The 26,690-nt window shown below is 44.6% G+C and overlaps 1 protein-coding gene across 1 annotated transcript in view; it reads right to left on the bottom strand.

The window, feature by feature from the left end:
- Nucleotides 1–19,005, bottom strand: part of EED (embryonic ectoderm development) — a 100,329-nt gene extending 81,324 nt beyond the window's left edge. The window contains exons 1-3 of the mRNA XM_030200145.1: nt 18,781–19,005; nt 14,138–14,290; nt 6,300–6,392 (exon numbers count right to left, since the gene is read on the bottom strand). Of these exons, the coding sequence (XP_030056005.1) occupies nt 6,300–6,392; nt 14,138–14,290; nt 18,781–18,882 (348 nt within the window). The 5' untranslated portion in view covers nt 18,883–19,005. The remainder of the gene's footprint in view (nt 1–6,299; nt 6,393–14,137; nt 14,291–18,780) is intronic.
- Between the last annotated feature and the right edge of the window lie 7,685 nt (nt 19,006–26,690).

Raw genomic sequence — 26,690 nt, 5'->3', positions numbered from 1 at the left:
CCCCTCCCACCTCCACTACCCTTCTCCTATGCTCACCTGCCCCTTGCTCACACCTTCTCCTACTCCCTTGCCCATCTCCACCTACTCATCTCCTCTTTTATTATTCTGCTATACTTATATTTTCTCTATCAATACTCTGCAATCCCTATTACTATGTGAGCCGCATTGAATCTGCTATGAGCGGGAAAGCGGGGAGTACAAATGTAATAATAAATAAATTATTGTGAAGTGGGAGCCATTGGGAACGCTAGCTGACAGAGAAGGATTTCCTGCCTGTACAAAAGGAAGACTGGCATGCCTAAAAGCAGGACTTCTGACCATATTGCCGACAACCAGGCCAGTATTGTCTGCTGTCTTGAAATCAAGATCGCCCCGAAGACAGACGACCAGAGGCTTTCGGCTTATCCTACAGCAACCACTATGGCTTAGTTTCTCCCAGTTCTTTCACCAAGTTACTGAGATCTTCTCCAAATAGCCACTTGTCCCGAAAGGGTAGTGACAGATGCTGCATTCACTACCCAATGCTGCAACCAGAATTACCGATGTGCCATTACAGACAAAGACAAACTGTAGGCTGTAACATATCATCAATAGCATCTGCCAAGTAGGCTAAGTAGGCCAACCCTGCTTCCAGCAGGGCGTTATGGCATCCATTTTGTGTTGCAGACTGCTGATGGCACTTTAGGTGTGCTCTTACCACAAACGAGCTACACACTGTCACTGGAAGGCCCAAAGAGGCCACTCCAAAGGCTTGTTTCAGCGAGTCCTCTAGCTTCCTATCCTGTAAATATTTTAGGGCAATGCCCCATTCTACCAGCAAGGCTGTCTTCTTAGTCACTGCCATAACAAGGGAGTCCATCCTGAGAAGCTGCAATTTATCTTTCTTCTCTGGAACCAACGGGTAGATGCCTACCATTCCAGTTTTAAGCCTCTAATCCAGCTCTGCCGTTCTATCTATCGCTTAACACCTCAGTCACTACATATATACCCATAACACCTCAGTTACTACTTATGGCCCCTTTACACATTCTCTTCCTTGCCCTGTCCCTTCCTAATCTTTTTCCCCTCCCCCTACCGCTGTCTACCACTGGAACTCACTGCCCACCCATGTCCTCTCCCATCTTGCTCACTACTGCAATACCCTACTCACCCCCGTCCCTCACCACCTCACCATCTCTCCTGTCCCCCTCCTCCTTCCTAGCTCTCAACCTTCAACACTTCCTTCCTGCCATTAACCCATCCCCATTCCTCCTAAGCGCATCCCGTCTTCGTCGCCTTCGTCGCCCTACCTCCCCCACCCTCCTCCGCACTCTCTTGCTCCTCCTCCTGCTATCCGCAGGAGACATCAATCCCAATCCAGGTCCCCCACACCTGTCTTCGTCCTATCCATGCAAACGTTTCCGGGATGTCTCCAATCTCATATCTATTCCCCTCCTCCCCCCCTCTTCCCTCCCCTTCTCATGTGCACTGTGGAATGCCCACTCGGTCTGCAACAAACTTCCCTTCACCCACGATCTCTTCATCTCTCATTCCCTTCACCTGCTTGCCCTAACTGAAACCTGGCTCTCCCCTGACGACTCTGCCTCAGTTGCGGCTCTATGCCATGGAGGCTATCTCTTCTCCCATACTCCCCGCCTAGTTGGCCGTGGAGGAGGCGTCGGGTTACTACTCTCGCCCTCCTGTAGCTTCCAACCCCTCCTCCTACCACAGTCTCACTGCTTCTCATCCTTTGAAGTCCACTCCATCCGTCTATTCTACCCGTTGCCACTCAGAGTGGCAGTCATTTACCGCCCCCCCTGATAAATCCCTCCCTTCCTTCCTCACCGACTTCGATGCCTGGCTTTCTGTTTTTCTTGAACCCTCATCTCCATCCCTCATTCTCGGAGACTTCAACATACACGTTGATGACCTGTCCAACTCTCACGCTTCTCAGTTCCTCACTCTAACATCATCCTTCAACCTCCAGCTTTGTTCCACCACCCCTACTCACCGTGATGGCCATTGCCTTGACCTCGTCCTCTCCTCTTCCGGCTCACCCTCCAATTTCCACACCTCAGCTCTTCCTGTCTCTGATCATCACCTGATCACCTTCACACTTCTTCACCCTCCCCCTCAGCCCCGCCCAACATTAACCACTACTTCCAGGAATCTCCAGATTATTGACCCTCCCACCTTATCATCTAGTATTTCTAATCTCCTCCCCTCCATCATGTCCTCCGAGTCTGTTGACGAGGCTGTCTCCGCTTACAATGCCACTCTCTCCTCTGCTCTGGACACCCTTGCACCATCCACCTCCCGTCCCACAAGGCGTACTAATCCCCAGCCCTGGCTGACCCCTTGCATCCGTTACCTTCGCTCCTGCGCCCGATCTGCTGAACGCCTCTGGAGGAAATCTCGCACCCATTCAGATTTCCTTCACTACAAATTCATGCTATCCTCCTTCCAGTCCTCACTATTCCTTGCCAAACAGGACTATTACACCCAATTGACTAATTCTCTCAGCTCTAACCCTCGTCGTCTCTTCGCCACCCTTAACTCCCTCCTCAAAGTGCCCTCCGCTCCCACCCCCCCGTCACTCTCTCCTCAATCACTGGCTGACTACTTCCGCGACAAGGTGCAAAAGATCAACCTTGAGTTCACTACCAAGCCACCTCCTCCTCTTCACCCTTCAACCCTCTCCCTCAACCAACCAACCCAGACCTCTTTCTCCTCCTTTCCTGATATCTCCGAGGAGGAAACCGCCCGCCTTCTTTCCTCCTCAAGATGCACCACTTGTTCCTCTGATCCCATCCCCACCAACTTACTTAACACCATCTCTCCTACTATCACCTCCTCCATCTGTCATATCCTCAACCTCTCTCTCTCCACTGCAACTGTCCCCGACACCTTCAAGCATGCTGTAGTCACGCCACTCCTCAAAAAACCATCACTAGACCCTACCTGTCCCTCCAACTACCGCCCCATCTCCCTCCTACCCTTCCTCTCCAAGACACTTGAGCGCGCAGTCCACAGCCGCTGCCTTGATTTTCTCTCCTCTCATGCCATCCTTGATCCGCTTCAATCCGGTTTTCGCCCTCTTCACTCGACAGAAACAGCACTTTCTAAAGTCTGTAATGACCTGTTCCTTGCCAAATCCAGAGGCCACTACTCCATCCTCATCCTCCTGGATCTATCCGCTGCTTTTGACACTGTCAATCATGACTTACTTCTTGCCACACTGTCCTCATTTGGGTTCCAGGGCTCTGTCCTCTCCTGGTTCTCCTCCTATCTCTCCCACCGCACCTTCAAAGTTCACTCTCATGGATCTTCCTCCACCCCCATCCCCTTATCTGTTGGTGTTCCCCAGGGATCGGTCCTTGGACCCCTTCTCTTCTCAATCTACACCTCTTCCCTGGGCTCCCTGATCTCATCTCATGGTTTCCAGTATCATCTCTATGCTGATGACACCCAACTGTATCTCTCCACACCAGACATCACCGCGGAGACCCAGGCAAAGGTATCGGCCTGCTTATCCGACATTGCTGCCTGGATGTCCAACCGCCACCTGAAACTGAACATGTCCAAGACCGAGCTTATCGTCTTTCCACCAAAACCCACTTCTCCTCTTCCTCCACTTTCTATCTCAGTTGATAACACCCTCATCCTCCCCGTCTCATCTGCCCGCAACCTCGGAGTCATCTTTGACTCCTCTCTTTCCTTCTCTGCGCATATCCAGCAGATAGCCAAGACCTGTCGCTTCTTCCTCTTTAACATCAGCAAAATTCGCCCTTTCCTCTCTGAACACACCACCCGAACTCTCGTCCACGCTCTCATTACCTCTCGCCTGGACTACTGCAACTTACTCCTCACCGGCCTCCCACTTAGCCATCTATCCCCCCTTCGGTCTGTTCAGAACTCTGCTGCACGTCTCATATTCCGCCAGAACCGATATACTCATATCACCCCTCTCCTCAGGTCACTTCACTGGCTTCCGATCAGATACCGCATTCAATTCAAGCTTCTCCTTCTTACCTACAAATGCACTCAGTCTGCTGCCCCTCACTACCTCTCTACCCTCATCTCCCCTTACGTTCCCGCCCGTAACCTCCGTTCACAGGATAAATCCCTCCTCTCAGTACCCTTCTCCACCACCGCCAACTCCAGGCTCCGCTCATTCTGCCTCGCCTCACCCTATGCTTGGAACAACCTTCCTGAACCCTTACGCCAAGCCCCCTCCCTGCCCATCTTCAAGTCTTTGCTTAAAGCCCACCTCTTCAATGCTGCGTTCGGCACCTAACCCTTACCGTTCAGTGAATCCAGACTGCCCCAATTTGACTGCCCCGATCGGACCGACCGTTCACTTGTCTATTAGATTGTAAGCTCTTTGAGCAGGGACTGTCTCTCTTTGTTAAATTGTACAGCGCTGCGTAACCCTAGTAGCGCTCTAGAAATGTTAAGTAGTAGTAGTAGTAGTAGTAAGTCATGGTTCTTCCCTCTCTCAGCCCCACGTCCAGTGAGACCCATTCTGCTATAATCAGGTCCTGAATGTCTGGATGCATTGGGAAGTCCTTAGAATGACCTCTAAGCACTCATGATCAATGAAGATGGAACTCCTGATGCCGAAGCAGAAGGCTCCTCAAAGGAAAGCATTACCAATGCCTCAAAAATAAGAGTACTGAGCTCCTACAAACTCAGTAATTTTGGATCACCCCCCTCCTCAGGAGGGAACTCTCACTCCTCTAACAGTTCCTTCAACGATGGCTTCTCTGAATAGACCAAAGCCACAACAGATAAGGAGCAGAGATAGCCTCATCTGGAGGTCTAAACGAGATCTCTTAGGAGTCCGAGGAGCAACAGGGCGAGAAACTGAAGCGACTCTGACTATTCCTGCTTACTACTACTACTACTTAACATTTCTAGAGCGCTACTAGGGTTACGTAGCGTTGTACAGTTTAACAAAGAAGGCCAGTCCCTGCTCAAAGGAGCTTACAATCTAAAGGACGAAATGTCAGGTTTGGGCAGTCTAGAATTCCTGAATAGAGGTATGCTTCAGTAAATAGGTCTGGTGTAAGAGCAACATAAACTCTGGAGAAAACGATCCTGATGCAGATGAATGCTCTGTTGGGCCCTGAGGCTGTAAAATGGTGGCTGTGCTCTGAGCACGATTAGATAGAGGCTGTTCCTCACTGCCAGTTGGCTCCAACAACGAGACTCTGGGAAAGATCTGGGGGTATTAACAAAAAAAAACAAAAAAAGAGGGGTGGGGAGACCTAGCTTGAATTGGAATAGGGTTGAAGGAAAGTATTTTTTATTTATACATATTGTTCTGAGTACTATGAGCAGTTGGACTGACTATATCATTAATTAGGGACCCCCTTTTTTATCACTCAGGGCCCTGGGTACCATTCACTTTATCCAGTACAGGTCCTGGCTCTCAAGTTCACCTTTTTACTAATTTGGTTTCCACTTCAAAAATACAGTGAATCACTGGCTAAAGGGATCAATACACAGAGGGAAGGGAAATGGGGCTTGATATACCGCCTTTCTGAGGTTTTTGCAACTACATTCAAAGCGGTTTACATATATTCAGGTACTTATTTGGCAGGAGAAAGCCTGGCCAAATAAAAATGTTTTCAATTTTTCCTAAATCATAAATACAGATATAAAACATGTAAATAAATGTGAAATAAGCAAAGTAAAGAATGTATATACATTATTGGTCCTAATAGCTGTGTCTCAGTGAAGGAGAAGGATGGATGCATATAAGTCCCATTAATGAGGAAGCCTTTCAGACTGCATTAAATAGGAGTTGCAACACTCTCTTCTTATATTAGTATTAGTCTCGCACTCATAGTAAGTTTACATGCTCTGCTTACATGGGAGGCATGTCTGCTTTAAAAAGTCTACCTAATCATTAAACTATTGTCAGCTTATACATAAAAGGGTTATAGCTTTGTCAATTCAAATGACTAAACATACCAGAAGGTAAATTACCCCTACATCTAAAGTCATATCACATCATACACTAAACAGCTATTAATTCTTGCATAAACATAATACATTAAAGGATTATGTTACCACCTGGTATTTTAATAGAAACCTTACAGTTCCACGAAGAACAAAATGGTGCTTTTGGGTGCAATATCATTTTAGCAAAACACACAAAAAAAAAAAACCCAGGTCATTTTAAGAATATGGGAACTTCCAAATGTCTTCTTTTAAAGAAACTTTTTTCAGCTGGAATCAAAAGTGGTCATGCTTACTTCATTCTGTTACATGCAGAATGCTATCAAAGTAGGAAATTCTAGAGCAGTACTCACTCTATTGCTGCCAACTGTGGCAAAAACTAATGGATCTCCTTCCTTACTGTGCCAGTTAAACTGGACACCAAAAAGTGGTTGACCATGGTCTTCCTGCAGAAGAAAAACAAAACAAAAGAAAAATACTACTCAGTTTGATTGTCAATTCTACAGTGGAATATGTTCTTTATTTTACAACCCCTTCATCTGTTTTCATGCATTTTTTAACTTTCAAATCAACTGGAAGCTGCTTCAACTGGGTTTAGGTATCATGAGCCAGCTCCATGAGATTTTCCCATATTTTATGCTCCCACATCTCCCACTGAAATCTCAGTTGAGAAGCACAGCTAGCGGTTCACTACGGAACAGGGAAGAACATACCTGTGTCAAGTAGTGTCACTGTTGCACAATGGCTGAGATTTTCTTTGCCTCTGTAGAACTCCTCACAAAACTTGTGCAAGGGTTGAATGAAAAGTAATGCCTCCACCTCTGTAATTTATCAACAGATGGCAGCACTAACATGCTACACATGTTCACTTGTTCTTTGAAATCCCTTCCTTCACCTCAGTTGACAAGAACTGTCTGTATGAAAAGGCCACTTTGCTATTGCTTGTAAAATGGAAGCATGCAGTGCAGGGGTGTAGCCATGTAAAAAGATTGTGGACCGGGAAGGGCTGCTTTGTGAGTTCAAAAACAAACTGGACAACACGTGACAGCAATGGACAATTTTTACACAAGAAAGGTTGACAAACAGAAAGGACAATGCATGCGGTGGTGAATTTCAATTGGAGAAATTTCTCCAACAGGAAGAGATAAAAAAAAAAAAACAAGAGAGCACTTGTAGCTCATCAGAGTTGTCATCTGTTGACAAATTATGAAGGTGGAGGCATTACTCTTCATTAAACCCTCATATAATCCAATAATTTTGGCAAACGTTGCTGCTAAATCTGGATACTTATTGCAGTTTTCTCCTTAACACTCACTAAATCACCTTAAGTTGATTATTAACACAAGGGCACACCAATTTCCTAACAAAATGCAACCAGGCAAGAAGCAACATGTTATGGGGCAATTTGCAATATACATCAGTGAAAAAGACCTCAAAGTACCACAGTCATGGAATATCCTTGTAACACTTATAATACCAATGCAAAATGGACATAAGTTAAGAACAATATAATTTGTTCTTTCTTAAACTTTAGGCAAGAACTTAAATGATTAAACAATTTTATAATGAATTAATTTACAAGATTTTTGAAAAAAAATATGTTATGTTTAAATAATCAGTCAATAGCAAGACAAATATGATTGTCTCAATAGCTGAAATGTTTTTGTTTTTTAATCAAATGCACTGAAAATTTATCTGAACTAAAAAAAAAAAAAAAAAGAGTGTCCCATTCTGTCTAAGGAAAATTATATCTCTCCAAACCTGTTAAATGCAGTCTATGCAATAGGGGTTTAAAATTTGCAGTAGTTGGTATAGCTTAAAACCATCAGCTGTAATCTGCACCCCAGGATTTTTTTTAGATGATGATAATATTGAAACCATTTGGCAAGATGGCAGCATGAACAGAGAACTATGAAGCTGCTCCTGGACTCGCGCTAACTCCATATCAAATTTGAAATACTTTCCAGCTTACTCTATGCCTAAACGGAGAGGCGGACAGGAATCCTGTGCAGAAGGAATGGATCCACAGAAGCTTAGCTGAAATTAGGTGGCGGGGGGGAAGAGGGGTTGGTGGTTGAGAGGCTAGGATAGGGGAGGGCAGACTTATACGGGGTCTGTGCCAGAGCCGGTGATGGGAGGCGGGACTGGTGGTTGGGAGGCGGGAAATACTGCTGGACAGACTTATACAGTCTGTGCCATGAAAAAGACAGGTACAAATCAAGGTAAGGTATACACATATGAGTTTATCGTGGGCAGACTAGATGGACCCTGCAGGTCTTTTTCTGCCGTCATCTACTATGTTACTATGTTCTAGCCCCGCAGCACCTGCCTTGCCGATAGTGGGGGCCCATGGACCACTTCGCTACACCGGGAACTTTTGGACGCTGCGATTCATCGCTGCGGGTGGGAGCGGCAGGAGGTGAACCGCTCCCACAGCTTGAAGGGGCATCTCTTTCAGCAAAGAGATTAGGAAGCCACCGTCAATGTCTGCAACCAACAAGGATTGTCTGGAACAGGGTTCCCCACGGTCCGAAGAGGCCATGCCGATCACTCCCACGGATTTGGGTGTGACACAGCCTGGCAGCAGCGCTTCTGTTGTAACAACGCTGGGGAAGGAGTTAGAACCTCTTGGAGTTTCCTCGACTGAATTACTGTCATTAAGTAAGTCTTTTTTACCATCTAAATCCTCAGTCATAACATTGGAAGCTATATGGGAAGCCCTACAGGGGTTAGAAACATCTCTCTCACAAAAGTTGGTCTCGGTTATACAACAACTTCAAACTCCTCATGAGAGCGTCTCTATTTTGGAAAAGAAAATCACTGTGATTGAAGGAAAAAATTGAAACTAATAGTAAAGATTTAAAATCCTCTCAACAAATTCAAACAAATATTATTAAGGAAAACAAGTGGCTGCAGAGTAAAATTGAAATATTTTAGAGAACCCAAAGATCAAAAACATTATGACTAATAAATTTTCCAAGACAGGTGTCTGTAGCACCTTTAATAACTTTTAGAAAATATTTGTCTGAAATATTAAAAATACCAGAACACGCTTATCCTCCAATTTAAAAAATGTACTATTTACAGCCTTATAAAAAGGAATTGACTGATCAACCTGCGATTGAGGGAACTGAAGCTGTTTTTGAGACACTAACCAGCTTATTTTCGAAAGAGAAAAACGCCTATAGTGCGACCTAAATCGGGAGATAGACGTTTGTCTCGCAAAGGCACCCAAATCGGTATAATCGAAAGCCGATTTTGGGCGTTTCCAACTGCACTCCATCGCAGAAACGAATAAAGTTGACGGAGGCGTGTCGGAGGCGGAACTGGGGCGTGGTTATCAGCAGAGGAGAGATGGGCGTCTTTAGCTGACAATCGAAAAAAAAAAAAAGGCGTTTTTACCGTGATTTTAGGTCACTTTTTTTGGACCCTTTTTTTTCACGAACAAGTCCCAAAAAAGTGCCCCAACTGCCCAGATGACCACTGGAGGGAATCGGGGATGACCTCCCCGGACTCCCCCAGTGGTCACTAACCCCCTCCCACCAAAAAAAAACCCACTTTGAAAACTTTTTTTCCAGCCTGTATGCTAGCCTCAAATGCCGTACCCACCTCCATGACAGCAGAATGTGTTCGATCCTGTCACAGCCTTTCCCTGGGTCAGATGTAGCTCTCGGGTGCAGTACAGGGTCACATCAGCATTGAGTTGTGGTGGGTCAAGGGTATTGGGCTCCATGATTTCATTAGCTTGTGTTACAGTCTCACAATGTTGGTAGTTGGTAGGCTCTTCTCCCATGGTGCTTTTCCCCCTGCCTACTAGGTCAGAGTGTGCCCTGTTATGTTTCCTGTTGTAGTCCATGCGGTAGTGGCCAGTTTTAGTTCCCTTTCCTGTGTTAGCAATGTTAGACAACTTAGTTCTTCCCTTGAATGTGGCTGAATGAGGGCATTGTACAGCATTCTGCCAGTTCTGACCTACTGCTCATCTCAGTACCAGGGAGACTCGTTGCCAGTGGGGCACAACCTCTGATCTGCAGTTAACTGTGAGTAAAGGTGGTTATTCCAATAAAGGACGTTTTCGTAGAGATTAGTCTTCAGGTGTCAACTGGTGTGCCAAGGTTATATAGCAGCAACCAGTCCTAGAGGCCTGCATGTATGCAGGTCCCTGGAGCACTTTTAGTGGGTACCGCAGTGCACTTCAGCCAGGTGGCCCAAGGCCCATCCCCCCCCCCCACCTGTAACACTTGTGCTGGTAAATGGGAGGCCTCCAAAACCCACTGTACCCACATGTAGGTGCCCCCTTCACCCCTAAGAGCTATGGTAGTGTTGTACATTTGTGGGTTTTGGGGGAGGGGGGTTGGGTGTTCAGCACCCTTGGTAAGGGAGCTATGCATGTGGGAGCTTTTTCTGAAGTCCACCGCACTGACTTAGGGTGCCCAGTTGGTGTCCTGGCATATCAGGGGGGCGAGTGTACTACGAATCGTGGCCCCTCCCACGACCAAATGGCTCGGATTAGGACGTTTTTGAGCAGGGCGTTTTTAGTTTCCATTATCGCTAAAAAAAAAAACCAAACACCCAGCTCAAAAACGTCCATTTTTTCGAAAATACGGTTCAGCCCGCCCCTTCACTGACCCGCTCTCGGAGATAAACGCCCATGGAGATAGGCGTTTCCGTTCGATTATGCTCCTCTAAATCTAATGCAAATACTTGAGGATGATAATATGAGCTTAAAACCAGCAACGCTTATTGTGACTTTTGTATTGCAGCTGGCTAGGGTCTGGATACTCAAACAATTCTTTCGACATAGGGAAGAGACTTTTTTGAGTTACAAAATCAGAATATTTCCTCATGTATCTAGAATAACCCAAAAGAGGAGCAAAAGTTTTCTTAGATTACGCCAGTCTGTTTTACAGCTAGGCGGTTTGTTTACATGAATTTTCCATGTAAATGCGTAGTGAACATTTCTTCAGTGAAATATATTTTCTTTGATCCTGTACATTTAAGCTCTTTTAGAATCTAAGAAGATAATAACACCACCCCCAAATTCAGAAGTGTTATTGACATCTACACCATAATCTGACTTAATATGTTCCTGCGATTCTCCTTTCTTGTCTTTAATTGTGTATTATTGATTGATAATCTTTATTTTCCTTGAGTATTGTGACTTGCTCCTGCTTTGCAATAGTGGACTAATTTAGGATTATATACAATTTTTTTTCTTTTTTTCCTATTTTTAGCATAATTTTTCCTAAGACAAAGGTCCCGATGGATAATCTGGTGAATTTTATCGATTGTTGTCTCAATTGGCACTTTTGCTTGAATGATATTTCACTCAGGTTTTAACTGTGGGTACTTTCCCGGATGGGGCGAATAGGGCTTTGATAACCTTCATCTATAAACCAGGCAAAGATTATCATTATGTTACCTCTCACTGGCTGACCTCTCTATTTAATGTGGATTTTAAAGCTTTGTGAAAGGTAGGTGTACTGTATTTAATGCACATGTAAAATTTTGACTGCATGGATATATTGTAACTTGCATCACATTTAGGCCTTGGCTCTTAATTGAGATACAGAAAAGGCTTTTGATTTAGTATCATGGCCTTTTTTGCTTTGTTTTCTAGAGCAATTTGGTTTCACTGATTATCATCTACATGCAGTGCATACTTTGTATGGAGACCCAGGGGCAGTAGTATTGGTCAACTGAGTGATGTCAGCACCCTTTCCTATAGGTAGGTGCACCCAACAGGGATGTCCCCTTTCTCTCCTTTTATTCACTCTTTTTTTTTACAGCCCTTACTGTTGAGGCAGCCTGGGCAAAGAAATCATATTAATTTGGTGTTTAACTTTTCAGTCCTGTAAAGTGGAGGAATGCCATCTGGGTTTAATTGCTCATAAGTCTAGCTTTTGCTAGACTAGAGGTTAGAAAGGTCAGAGAGAAATGAAACTTTCTTTGTCCCTTTTTTGAGTGACGGACTGTTAAGGATAGGTATTATTTACCACATCTGGATACCATTTAAGCAAGGCATATTGCAGGCAGTTTAAAGGATTAGGCTAATGCTGGTTAGAAGAAGATAGTTTAGATATAGATATTCTTGATAATTTAGATTTTGTCTTATAAGGAATTCTGATTTCTGCTTATTTTAGAATATGTTTTATTCTGTTTAATTAATAACTTCTATTTCTATGTAGAATATCTTTTCAATTCAGTGTTACATCAGTGGCTGACTTTTCAAGTGAAGCTTTGTCTGCAGTTTAAGAGGTCATCATCTGGTTTGAATTATCCACAGTCCTAGCGAGTTCTGTGTAGGAAGCTAATAGGTGAAAGAGGTCAGGGAAAGTCTTGATTAATTATAGCTAAGTATAGGACTGGTATTCTGAAAGTAATAAATGTATGTGTGCCATTAAGCAAGATTGGCCCCTTGACCCCTTAATGAATGCCAGAGTCCAGTTAGCAGTTAGTATGAAGTTAGCTGGGAACCTAAGAATTTAATAATAATAAAATGCAAGAGATAGGTGCCACATTGTCTAGTGTGAGAGGCCCCAGGTCATAGGTCAGTTTAGGAAATATCTCAAACCTATGTAACTGATATTTTGGAGTAAATGTATAGAGATAATTAGTTCAAGACAGGGTAATTAATCTATTCTTTACCATCTGGTGAGAAAGGGGGGCCAGAAGGGCTTAGGACCCTATATAACTGAGAGCAGAAACAGCTTACGTAAGAAGAAGAGAAGGAGCTGAGAGAGGACAGACAGGAGACGCAGGACCCAGAGAGCTGAGAAAGAGAAGAAGAGACCTAGTGCTGATGTCCTACTTTGTTTGCTGGCAAATAAAGAAGACTTCTCTCTCATTCTGGTGTGTGGTGTTTGACTCCTGAAGTACCACAGATTCTGCTAACAATAGTGGTAATTCCTGCAACACTGCAAAGCATCCAACAGAACCCACATATCTCTGGGGCACTGCTTGGTGAACCAGTGGTTAAATCTGTAGCTTTTGCAAATATTTTTCTTATATTCACTCGACATGTAGACTCAGTATGTTCTAGTACATATTGCGTTAAGTACATAATAAGCATCGCCATGCTGGGACAGACCAAGGGTCCATCAAGCCCAGCACCCTCTCTCTCCGACAGCGGCCAAAAGAACAAACAATTTGTCCCGCTCATCCCAGAAACAGTGGATTATTCCTACGTCCATTCAATAACATTCTATGGCCTTTTCCTCCAGGAAGCCGTCCAAACCTTTTTTAAAGTTCGCTAAGTCAACCGCCTTAACCACTTTTTCCAGCAACAAATTCCAGATTCTAACTACGCATTGAGTGAAGAAAGATTTCCTCCGATTCGTTTTAAATTTACTACACTGCAGCTTCATCGCATGCCCCCTTGTCCTAGTATTTTTGGAAAGCGTAAACAGACGCTCCACATCGACCTGTTCCATTCCACTCATTATCTTATAGACCTCTATCAAATCTCCCCTCAGCCGCCTTTTCTCCAAGCTGAAGAGCCCCAGCCTCTTTAGCTTTTCCTCATAGGGAAGTTGTCCCATCCCCTGTATCATCTTTGTCGCCCTTCTCTGCACCTTTTCTAATTCCACTATATCTTTTTTGAGGTGCGGTGACCAGAATTGAACACAATACTCGAGGTGCGGTCGCACCATGGAGCGATACAACGGCAGAATAATATCCTTATTTTTTTTCCATCCCTTTCCTAATAATACCCAACATTCTATTTGCTTTCCTAGCAGCAGTAGAACATTGAGCAGAAGGTTTCAACGTATCAACGATGACACCTAGATCCCTTTCTTGGACCGTGACTCCTAACGCTGAACCCTGCATGACGTAGTTATAGTTTGGGTTCCTCTTTCCCACATGCATCACTTTGCACTTGTTCACATTAAACGTCATCTGCCATTTAGATGCCCAGTCTCCCAGTCTCGTAAGGTCCTCTTGTAATTTTTCAAAATCTTCCTTTGACAACTTTGAATAACTTTGTGTCATCAGCAAATTTGATTACCTCACTAGTTACCCCCATCTCTAGGAGAATACAGAGTCAAGGGAAGTGTAAGTCACTACTCTGCTATCAACTGAGTGTTATGTTCACAATGATAACATAGGAAGTTGAAAGATATATGCGTGCAATAATCAGCTCCACAACTCAGAAGGGAAACATTCTTCATCACACAAGGTATTTTGCACATACCTTGAGGCTGTTCACACATTTGAAGGAATATTTGCATTTCTTTGATTTCCATTTTCCCTTGCCCCAGCCTTTGCGCCCAGGAGCATTAGTGGCATTTGTAGGAGTATCTGGGCGTTCAGTGTTAGTACCACTTTCAATGCTAACAGCATCATCCTGCAAACAAACAAATCACAGCCATTAAGCTGGGGATGGACACTAAACTTATAACTGCAGCTCTGTTACAGTATGGTCTTGTACCCTTAGAAACATGGGATTCAAATCACATAGAATCTGCTGCATAAGTGTGTTCTTTAACCTCAGAAAGAAAGATGCCAATCATGCACAAAAATGAGGTCCACTGGCACATGAGTAGAGAGATTTAATGAGCTGTCTCTCCCCTTGTCCAGTCTTTCCTAAGCTAATTTACACAAAGAGGAGGGGAGGGAGAAAAAGCCTAAGAAACTGTAATTCCCAAAGAAAGGCAGGGTCAGGGTTTCAGAATAGAAGCTGTAAAGTTTAAAAAAATATATAGCCTTTAAGTGGTGTAAAAAAATAAAACTACTCCTTTTCAACTGCACAGGAGCAAACACTTGAAACCCTTTACCAGACTTTTAACTTATAGTTCCATGAGGCAGCATTATTAAACTGTAAAGGCTTATTTTCTGTACACAGTGTAGAATCTTTGCACCATTTCTACTACATAAAAAAAAGAGAATTGAAAATGCAATAATGCAGATGTTTGAACAAATCAGTGAACCAAGATACTCTGCATCTTCACCATCAAAAGAAATGTATGAAAACTAAAATGCTTTGATTGCATATATATATTTGTATCCTTTGTCATATCAAACCCTAATTGGCTCTGTTTTCAAAAACTGTCTTAAGGTCCATAAGTTAAACAGAGATTACCTATGTCGATTCACAGTAGATGGGACTTGTGCCATTATGACAGAGGCAGACTCAGACCCAACTTGATCTATATACAGTCATCAACAGATGTCCCACAAGAAGAATGAAAGAGGGTTAGTGGGGATCTAGACTCAAGATACTTCCTCCAAAAGATTTAGAAATGTTAATAATGCAGAGGTAGAAAAATCCTGGACTTGTATCTTCTCTACAACCTTTCCGTCTCCCTCAGCTCCTCCAAGTCCGCTACTCTAGTATCAAGAGAACAGACTCGTTCTCCGAGAGCTAGGAGCTCTCTGCACTGAGTACACACATATAGCCTCTCACCAACTGGAAGATAATCATACATGTTGTGGGGCGTATACACACTCAATTGGCTTAGTGTAGAGGGCAGGTAGTGAGGGAACATATAAAAGGTGACAGAATTAGTAATTTAGCAGTCTAGAATTAGATTGGTCACAGACTTCCCTCACTTACAGAGCAGAGTTCTTTATACCCAGGAACCCACCGAAAGAAAAGGACACAATACTCAGATGTCATGAGCATTGTTGCCCTGTCTGCCCAACAAGATAAAATGAGTTTATCTTGTTGGGCAGACTGGATGGACCGTGCAGATCTTTATCTGCCATCATTTACTATGTTACTATGTCATAGAAAAATAAAAGCTAATTTAATATTTGGTAGCAATAAAACAGTATAAATCAGAGACAATGAACTTATGCTAATATACCCTAAATGATGTTAAAGTACTCAGTGTTTATGTACCTGTCAAGGCAAGGTACAGACCACACACATATGCACTAGTCCTGAACTGATTAGACTTCTAACTCCGCAAGGAACTAAGAGAAGAAACAGATGCAACCTGACTTGAAGGCAGACAGCTCTCTCATTCAAGAATGTTGTATATGGAGGCAGTCAGGCTGTAGAATTTCTTGGGAAACATAGGAACCGCAGCTGGTAGTTGGCAGGTGGTCTCTTCCTCTGGGACTGTCAGTCAGCAGGTGGGCTCTCTCACTGAGGCAGGCAGTAGACATATCTCATGAACCTGACACGTTTTCCTTCATGTGGCTAGCTCAGACCAGGATTGTCATCTGTGCCACAGACAGCAGCTCCAGCATGAACTGCTCAAGGTAACACCCAGGTGACGTTACGCTTAAGGAAGGGTTTCTTATACCCTTTCCTTGGGTTTTACAGAGTCATGCTGTCTAGAATAATAAAATGAGACTGCTATTGTGGTTTGAGGGACCTAACAGGTGCCAAGGGTAAATTGGGCCTGAACATGAAGACTCAGTGATGGGAACCACAAAAAAAAAAAAAAAAAACTATGTGGAAGTTAGGTAATTGCCTAAGTAATACCAAATTACCTGTTTCTGACCTGCATATATAGATATACACATGTATCTTAGTTTGTAATGTTATTAGTCCAGTAACCTAGTTTAGCTGATGCCCAGGCAATAACCTAGGCATGGCACTACATTCCTATGTGTTACATTATTTTAGCTAATATTAGTAAACTGCATTCTGAGCTAAATCAGAGTAAAAGCCACATTCCTCACATTCCTTCCCATCTGATAAGGAAAGAGACCTCAACCAGAAAACAGTTTTTTTTCTACATGTTCAAGGATTTCCCTATTGGCTGATAGCCAGCCTGGGGTGGGTCAGGGCTGAGGTATATCCTTGAGTGTCTTTACCTAGGGCACATGTTTTTCCTCTCCACCTTTTTCCTTGACTCTCTGCCTTTTCATCTCTTTTGATAGGATTGTTGGCCTTTTTTCATGCAAAGGAAGCTCTACAGCTAGGCAGAGCTCCAAATAGAGATAGGCAGGATTTTTGGAGTTTGCTGTTTCTATATGTTCCTGGCTTCTGACTTGTATGCTGTGTTCCTGATTCCTCACAACTGTGCTCATCTTAATCCTGTGAGATACATCGATCTACAGTATGCAAATAAAAGTTATTTTACCTATATTAAATGTCTGAGTGTTATCTGCACATATCTCTAGGAAACTTAAAGAACTGTAATAGCTGTGGAGAGACAGTATAGACTGCAAACAGTGAAGAGCATACAGTGGGATGCCTCATGACCCATATTGGGAAGGCAGGTTAGGCTGTAGCTGAGAGCTTGTAGTAGAGGCTGTCTAGCTGGCAGGCCATAGACGCTGTGGGTTAGTTGCACGAAGAGCTCACAGTGTAGGCGGATGCCTAGGGGCTCACATCACCCAGTTTCTGTGAACAAGGTGATTACTGAAATTATTTTTGCTTTCCTGTAGCCTGGGCTATGTCAACAACGTTCCTTTAACTGCTCAATAAGACTGGTCAAAGCACTTAGACTTTAAAAGCTCCACAGGTTTCTATGGGGCTCATTTTCAAATCACTTAGACTTACAAAGTTCCATAGGTTACTCTGCAACTTTGTAAATCTAAGTGCTTTGAAAATGCACCTCCACTTATCTTAGAGACTTTTTCCACCTTCAAAGTTAGACCATCTGATAACACTAATTCTGTAGAGATGGAATTATCAATGCGATTTAGCCAAATAAATTTTGATTTATCTTTGTTCAATTTAAATCCATTTGCAACACTGTGCTCTTCAATTCTTTTTATGCATAAAGTAATACAAAGTAGAATAAAAGATAAATCTTCCTCAATCAATATTAATACAAATATGTCATCTGCATATGAAAAAAAAATAGCCCCAACAGAGGAAAAACCATTGAGCCTGCAAATAAGTGGGAAAATGTGGGATACAAATGTAATAAATAAATAACAGAATGAAGTCATATAAATACTAAACAGTACAGGAGAAAGTAGCGAACCCTGGGGAACTCCACAGGGTGGTTCCAAATCTGTAGAAAGCTTATTTGCCATTTTAACCTTATAAAATTATAGCAAATACATTATGATCAACTGTACTGAATGCATCTGTAAGACCAAACTGCAAAAGAATCACTGCCTTACCACACACAAATGTCTTGACTTCTGCAGTGACTGCCAGCAACACTGATTCAGTAGAATGAAAAAAACCTAAATCTAGACTATAAAGGATGTAAACAAATGTAGTCAAATAATCTGATAATAACTCTGCAACATAAGCGTCAAGAAAGTTAGCAACTAAAAGAATGCTTGCTACAGGTTTACAACTAGCTGACTGGCTTACAAATAATACCATCTAAAGTAGATGGAAAAGACCTGCTTGGAAGAAACCCTTCTGAAAAGAAATAAGCCATTCTATTATCAAATCTGGAGGATCAGCTATAAGATAAGCTGGACAACTGTCCAATAGGGAATTAAATATGGCCAATTTTTTATTTTTACAAAAATTTGGCATTGGTAATTGTGAGAGGTGGAAATTCAGACCATAATCTAAATATGGCCTAGGCAGTTCTGCCTACTTTGTTTTCCTTTTTACAGACATGGTAAATGCGTGCTGAGTTGAGCACTCCCACTCGTTTTTAAACCTTGGCTCCTGATTACCATGTCCTACCATCAATAAGATCAGAATTACAAAAAAAAAAAAAAAAAGAAAAAGACATGCATGCATACATAAAAGGCAAAGTTTGATATCGTGCAAGAAACGAGCTAGGGGATAGAGCCGGGTCCCAGGATCTCACATGAGCGCTAGTAACGAGGGCCTCATCCACTTTCCTCTGTAACAGCACCCCCACACTCTTCCCCCGAAAAAAAAGCGTGTATCCTTCACTACACTAACCCTCTTCAGCCTCACTAGCGAGAAACCGGACTCCCCCGTAGCCCGCCACTTACATTCTCATCCCCAGAAAGGTCCGGGTTACTGTTCTCGTCGCTACTCAGCTTCTGCTTTTTCGCCGGCATCTCGTTTCCCGCCCCGGCTCCACTCTCAGACATCTTCCCTAAAAGCCACCGTAAAGCAAGACCCACAAACGGCCGACGTAAAACTGCGGCAAAAAAAAAAGATGCTGAGGAGGACGAGTCCCCGGTTAGCCGGCCGCAATGTGGGTGGCAGGTCCAGTTTAGGATGTGAGACTGAGTTGTGACTAAGGCAGGCGTGGGGTTTTTTGTACTTCTAAGGAAAGTCTGGAAATGGAGAATTGCGGCAGCTTTGAACTTTGGGGGACTTTTACTAAAAGCTTAGCTCGAGTTATCTGCAGCAGCAGTGGCGTACCTAGGGTAGTTGACACCCGGGGCCGGTCATTTTTTAACACCCCCCCCCCCCCCAAAATCCAGTACTAGGCATGCCGAGAATACAAAACACTCAGGACCTATAGAGCAATTCTACCATACCATAAGCAGTCATTTCTACCAGTCACACAAGGAAAAGGAAAGCACAGTGAGCACTAGAACATCAATTCACCTATTGTAAAACGAAACCAGACAGAATAGTACAGATCGTAGATCCTGCACAGTCAATGCCATCTGAAAGCCATGTCTTTTTCACAAACACAGATACACCCTAATCCACTATAGAATAAGTAATCATAAACTTTCTATTTAGACAAAAATTAAACTGAACCCCCAATGCCAGACTCTGCATACAATGCAACACCACAGAAACAGAAAATGTCCCCTAGTACTGTGCTAAATATAAAGACAGCAGATGTAAATTTGAAAAAAAAAACCTAACAAGTACCAATCACCACTTTACAAATTAACAAATAGAAATAAAACAAATATAGAAAGTAAAATAATACCATTTTATTGGACTAATACATTTAGCTTTCAGAGGCCAAAACCTCCGTCCTCGGGTCAGTACAGTATAGTGCTGTTACAGTATCCTATCCTGACCTGAGGAAGGGGGTTTTGTTCTCCGAAAGTTAGTCAAAATGTATTAAAATTAGTCCAATAAAAAGATTACCTTATTTACATGTTCTATTATAAACATTTAACACATCTACAATACTTTATCCTAAAGCAAAAAAAAATAAAAAAATAAATTTTATTTACAGTTTGTTGTCTCTGGTTTCTGCTTTCCTCATCTTCTTTTCACCGTCTTCCTTCCATCCAGCATCTATCTTCACTCTCTCTCTCTGCCATCCAGTGTCTGCCCTCTCTGCCATCCCTTCCATCCACTGCCTGCCCTTTCTCTCTGCCCCTTCAATCCACCATTTGCCCTCCCTCTCCCATCCATCCAGGGTCTGCCCTCCCTCTCGCTCCCCCTTCCATCTAGGATCTATCCCCTCTCTCTCTCTCTGCCCCTTTTTTCAGCCCCCAGTTCCAGCCCCCTTCTCTCCTCTGAACACCCCCACCCCAGTCCCCTTTTCCCCTCCCCTTCTCCTGTCTGAGACCCCCACCACAGTCCCCTTCTCCCCTCCCCTGTCTGAGACCCCCACCCCAGTCCCCTTCTCTCCTCTGAACACCCCCATCCCAGTCCCCTTCTCCCCTCCCCTTCCCTTCTCCCCTCTGAGATCCCCACCCCAGTCCCCTTCTCCCCTCCCCTGTCTGAGATCCCCACCCCAGTCCCCTTCTCCCCTCCCCTTTTCCCCTCTGAGACCCCCATCCCAGTCCCCTTCTCTCCTCTGAACACCCCCATCCCAGTCCCCTTCTCCCCTCTGAGATCCCCACCCCAGTCCCCTTCTCCCCTCCCCCTCCCGTCTGAGATCCCCACCCCAGTCCCCTTCTCCCCTCCCCTTTTCCCCTCTGAGACCCCCACCCCAGTCCCCTTCTCCCCTCTGAACACCCCCACCCCAGTCCCCTTCTCCCCTCTGAACACCCCCACCCGAGTCCCTTTCGCCCCTCTCCTTCCCCACCTCAGTCCCGTTAAAACCGGCGAAGCAGCGTTGCAGGCAGCGCCTCGTGCCCTGCTTGTAAAAAAAAAAAAAATCAAATCTCCTTCCTTCTCCTCATCTTGACGTCTTGACGTCGACTCGGGCCTTCCAATCGGAAGGCCCAAGTCGACGTCAAGACGTCAAGACGAGGAGGAGAAGGAGGAAGGAAATTTTATTTATTTTTTTTTACAAGCAGGGCACGAGGCGCTGCCTGCGACGCTGCTTCGCCGGTTTTTTAAATGTGCGGCGCCACGGGAACGGCCACGGGAGATGGCGGGAGCGGAGCACCCCCCACCCACTGGCACCCGGGACGGACCGCCCCCACCGCCCCCCCTTGGTACGCCACTGTGCAGCAGGACTCATAGGAATAAAATGGGCCCTGCTGCAGATAACTCGAGCTAAGCTTTAGTAAAAAAAAACGAAGACCCCCTTAGTTAAGTCTTCCAAGAGTAGTTGTGTCTCATCAGGAAAGTGATCTTTACAGCTTGCCTAGTCTATAGAGGGTTTATTGAGAAGCAAATATATATTAGCGCTTTTTAATAAGGATGAATTTCACCTTAGAAATATATTGATTAGATTTTCTATGTGATTTTCAGGTGCCTCTTTCATGTTATCCTATAATCCCTCGGATTCCATATATGGCGCTTTGAATTGCACTTGTAAATTTGAGCGTGCACCCAATTTAACTGAATAACAAGCTAATGTGCTCTGATAAAACTGGACAATAACAAGCAATTATTGGGCAATAAGAATTTACACACACATCATTTTAGGCATATTCTAGAAAGAGGTGCACGTAAATTCTAGTGTGCAGACCTGAAATGGGGGCGTGGCCATGGGAGAAACATGGGTGGGTCGGGTTATTCTTGCAATTTATGCACATTATTAGAGAGTTTGGGGGGGGGGTCCGTGCCTGATTTACATGCAGAGATTTACATCAGATTTTCGTTGGTATAAATGGTCATGCCTAAATGTCACGGTTCCCGGCACAATTCTATAAACTGGTCCTAACTTTAAGCGCTATTTTTTCAGTGCCAATTTTTTAGGCTCCTTTTATAGAATCTAGCTCAATATGCAGAAAATCAGCTCTATCAGTGAACACACATCAATATTTAAGATCATGCGTTCAGTACTTGTTAATCCCATCTTTCTAGAATTAAATTAAGTAACTTTATAAAGTCTACATTTGATTGTCACATGATGCGGTGGGAGCAGTAGCTGTGTCTTAGTGCTGCTCCGAGGTCCCCACTCGTCTTTTTGCCATCGAGCGCTCAGTTAATCCTCCATAGCAACGAATTTGACCTCCTAGCGAGCTGATATGGTGTGCATGGAACAGTTTCTTGTCCCAATGCCGTCCGGGACTGCAAAGAAGGGAACAAAAGCCGAAAAAGAGAAAGCGATCTCGGCCAAGGGAGACTCCAAGATGGCGGCTGGCTTTCCGGGCGTCGATGCAGAGTTCACAGAGAAGATATGCATAGAGGAATCCTGTGCAGAAGGAATGGATCCTCAGAAGCTTAGCTGAAATTGGGTGGCGGAGCAGTTGGGGGGAAGAGGGGGTGGTGGTTGGGAGGCGAGGATAGGGGAGGGCAGACTTATACGGTCTGTACCAGAGCCGGTGATGGGAGGTGGGACTGGTGGTTGGGAGGCGGGAAATACTGCTGGGCAGACTTATATGGTCTGTGCCCTGAAAAGGACAGGTACAAATTCAAGGTAAGGTATACACATATGAGTTTGTCTTGGGCAGACTGGATGGACCATGCAGGTCTTTTTCTGCCGTCATCTACTATGTTACTATGTATGTAAGCAGCTTGCGACGGCAGTGGGAGCCGCGCTTGAACCCCGATTTGTTTCGCTTGAGGGGCAATTTGGGAAGCTGGACGGTTTGTTGACAGATATTATGACACTGACCGCGGAGGTGGAGAAGAGAGTGTCGGATATGGAGGACACATGGCAACGATGTGAACCGGAGTTGTCAAATTTAAAGAAGTTAAACGCTCAGCAAGAGAAAATAGAAGATTTGGACAATAGGGCCCGGCGGAGCAATTTAAGGTTGGTGGGGCTCCCTGAAACGCTCCCAGTTAAGAACTTGGGCTCGTTATTATAGCAATGGCTCTCTAAGGAATTCGCGCTCTCTGATAGCAGGGGGCCCTTTTGTATCGAGAGGGCACACAGGATTGGAAGGCCACAACTGAACAGCCAGCGTCCAAGAGTGGGTATCATTAAAGTACACAATTACATTCATAAAGAGGAGATTCTGCAGGGATACCGGTTAAAAAGAGAGACTCTGACTTATGCAGGGGCTCAGATCCATATATTTCAGGATTATTCCGTCAGTGTACAGGAGAAGCGGAGAAGATTCCACCTGATTTGCACTTCACTGGTGGGAAAGCAAGTGCGCTTCATGTTGTTATATCCTGCTATTCTGAAGGTGCAACACGAGGGGAAGTGGTCCTCCTTTGAGTCAGATCAAGCAGCTATGCAGTTTCTTAATCGGGAGATGAAGTGGTCCCACTCTCCGACCTGAAATACAATTTAAGCGCTTTCCTCTTGGTGGGGACAGTGGTATTGCAATTGCGGTGTGTCTAGGGTCTTGCTTTTTCAAGGGGCACTGAGCTGTGGAGGACATTTGAATCTGTGTTAGGGTGTGTTCATGAGGGGTGCTGGGTGGGTGATGGGGGAGCGGGGATCTCAGCATGTTGTGATTTTACCTTGATGGGGGTTGTCTCCTCGAGGCTTGGTGGGTTTCTGTGGGGAGGGCAATGGGGGAGGGTAGGGGAGCTGGATGAGTTCGGGGGGGGGGTAAGTAGGGTAGGGGAAGGGAGGGGGGAGTTAGTTTGGCTTGTGGGGCTGGGGAGGAGGAGGGTTGGGAGGGACAGGGGAGGGGGTTTGGGCCAGCAAGCATGTGTGGTGCGATGTTTCTGTGGGGGGTTGTGATTTTGTTTCTCAGTGTGTAGAGGGAAGTGAGCCTGAGGTATATGCTTCTGGTTGGCGAGAATTTGAGTTCTGGGGGAAGGTCTGGGACGAGTCACTAAGGTATATTTGGCGTTCTCAACTTGCTATGAGAATTGTCCGCTTGTAGACTAATTTCATGGAATGTGGGAGGGATTTCCTCCCCGATTAAGCGGAAAAAGATATTGTCTCACTTGGGGCTTCTAAAGGCTGACATTGTGTGTCTTCAGGAAACTACTAGACTATCCGCCCTTGAGCACAGTAAGTTGAAGCGGGCTTGGGTGGGTCAGGTTCATTCTGTTTCCTCGGGGGCCCGAAGGGGAGGAGTGGCAATTCTGTTTCATAAAAAGTTAGTATATACCTTGAAAGTACTTTTGCAAGACCCAAAGTGTTGTTACAGTATGTGTTACTTAAACTGTGGATGCAGGGGCGGGAAATCTATCTATTAACAGTATATGCTCCCACGCCTTATGACTGGAAATTTTTTCCTGAGTTGCTGACGACACTTATGCCTTACCAGGGAACTAACCTTATTATAGCAGGGGACATGAATACTCTACTGGACCCAGAGGTCGATTGTACGGGTAATAGAAGCAGTAGGCTCCCGGGAGGGCCCGATAGGGGTATGTTGCTTTTTTTTCCACTTCCCTCTCGGTAGTTGACTTTTGGAAGCATTTACACCCGGGGGAGCGGGAGTTTTCTCATAGATCGCATGCTCATGAGACTTGGGCACGGTCGGATTATATTTTTGTGTCTACTTCCCTTTTCCCCTGGGTCAAGGATGCGCAGTTGGATCAGGTGGTGGTATCTGATCACACCCCAGTTTGGATAGAGTTGGAGGCCCCGAGTGGGTTTTGTCCGATAGTGTGCTGGAGGTTGCTGAGTTATCTGGCTAAGGATAAAGACTTTCAAGGTTTTCTAAAAGAAAAATGGGAGAGTTATGTGTCTCATAATGAACAACATCGTTCCAACCCCCAGCTTTTTTGGTGCACTGCGAAGGTGGTGTTACACGGGGAGATCATTTCTTATGTTGTGGCAAGGCGTAAGTGGATTGCGGCCAGCATTTTAAATTTACAGCGGAGTTTACGGGGGGGCAAAGCATGCATATTTAAATGCTCTGACAAAGGCCAATAGGGATGTATGTGTGTCGTTGCAAGTGTCTGTCAATTCTCTGCTGCATGAGCAGACGCAGCATCACATGGTGTATCAAAAATTTCGATTGCATAGGTTTGGGAATTGACCTGGGGGTCTTTTGGCGTGATTGGTGAAACCAAATGAGGGGAGCTGTACTATCTCGGCACTGCGGGATAGACAGGGTAACATAACAAACCGCCCAGACTTGGTGATGTCTCAGATACTGTGGGACCATTATCACAATTTATATAAGAAAGGGGAGTCACCGCCTCGGAAAGCTGTGGAAGATTTTCTGACCAGGGCAGGGATGCCCAGGCTGTTGGAGGCGGTGATAGTGGAACTTGAGTCCCCTTTACAGATTAAGGAGTTGTAGCATGTGATTAAAGGGCTGAAGTCTTTTTCTGCACCATGGGTGGATGGTTGCGCGGATGAGTTTTATAAAATCTTACAATTCTCTTTGGCGGTGGGGGGGGGCTTTGTTTGATTACCACCAATCACTTATTCAAGGGGGTAAGTTTCCCGAGTATGAGAACACTGCATTGCTATCTCTTTTGCTTAAGCCGGGCAAACCGTCGCAAGACCCTGAGTCATATCGCCCTATCGCCTTGATTAATGTGGACATTAAATTACTTGCGAAGATTCTGGTCAATAGGCTGCTACCTCATATTGCCGATTTGATTAGTCCTGCTCAGGTGGGGTTCATTCCTAAGCCACACCCCGTTCGGCATGTTCAAAGAATTCTTTTATCTATGGCGCAGAGTAGGTATATGGATAGCTCTGCAATGTTAGTGAGCTTAGATGCGGCTAAAACATTTTAACAGGTGGACTGGGGCTACCTATTTCAAGTTCTTGACTGGGTGGGCTTACCAGAGTGGTTTCTTTGTGCTTTGAGGGCACTTTACTCGGGGATGGAAGCGCAAATAGTGGTTAATGGGAGTAAGATTGTTTCGGGGTGTGGTGGAGAACACGGCAGGGGTGCCCTTTGCCCCCTTTCTCTTTAATATCTCCTTGGAACCTCTGATTTGCTTGTTGAATAGCACGTCTGGAATTCGGGGGATCCCGGTAGGGGCAGAGGAGGTTGTGGCTTTGGCATATGCGGATGGCATTATCTCTGATCCGAAGCGTTCTCTTCAGAAAGCTCTGGAACTTACATGTCAGTATGGTGCTTTGTGGGGATTCTCTTTAAATTTGCAAAAATCTTGTGCACTAGCTCTTGACCTAGATTTGCGGCACTCCTGGAGGGGCAAGTTTCCGCTTCGGTGGGAGGATACAGTTTTGAAGTATTTGGGAGTATCTATTATTAGTGATTTAACTTCGCTATACATGACTAACGTGAATCCCCTACTTGAGATGACTAAGCGGAAGCTAGCATTGTGGCAGGCTTTACCTTTGTCACTGTGGGGCCAGATTGCGTTGTTTAATATGATCTTGGTCCCCAAGTGGCTATAGATATTTCAGCAACTGCCCTTATTCTTATCAAGGAGAGATGAGAAGATGTTAGGTAGGTTAATACAGTCTTACTTATGGCGAGGTAAGCATCCTAGACTTCCTCTAACTTTGCTTTATACACCAAGGGAGAGTGGGGGGGATGGGCCTGTTGAGTATTAGATCTCTTACGGTTGCGTGTACGATGAGGCATATAAACAACTGGTTTAGAGATACTTCAGAATTCTCTTTAACGTCAATAGATACATCCCTGTTCCCGGCTGTCCACTTTAGCCATCTGCTCCACTCAGGAGGTAGACTTCCACAACATGCTTTTCATATCTGATGCTCATCTGGAAAATGACATACTTTTCTTGATAACCCCCCTGCAATATCACTTACAGAAATATTGAACAGAATTAA

The sequence above is a fragment of the Microcaecilia unicolor genome, chromosome 4 (genome assembly GCF_901765095.1).
Source record: "Microcaecilia unicolor chromosome 4, aMicUni1.1, whole genome shotgun sequence".
Taxonomy (NCBI): Eukaryota; Metazoa; Chordata; class Amphibia; order Gymnophiona; family Siphonopidae; genus Microcaecilia; species Microcaecilia unicolor.
Note: the sequence above shows the minus strand (reverse complement) of the source record. Positions and strands in the feature narration are given on the sequence as shown.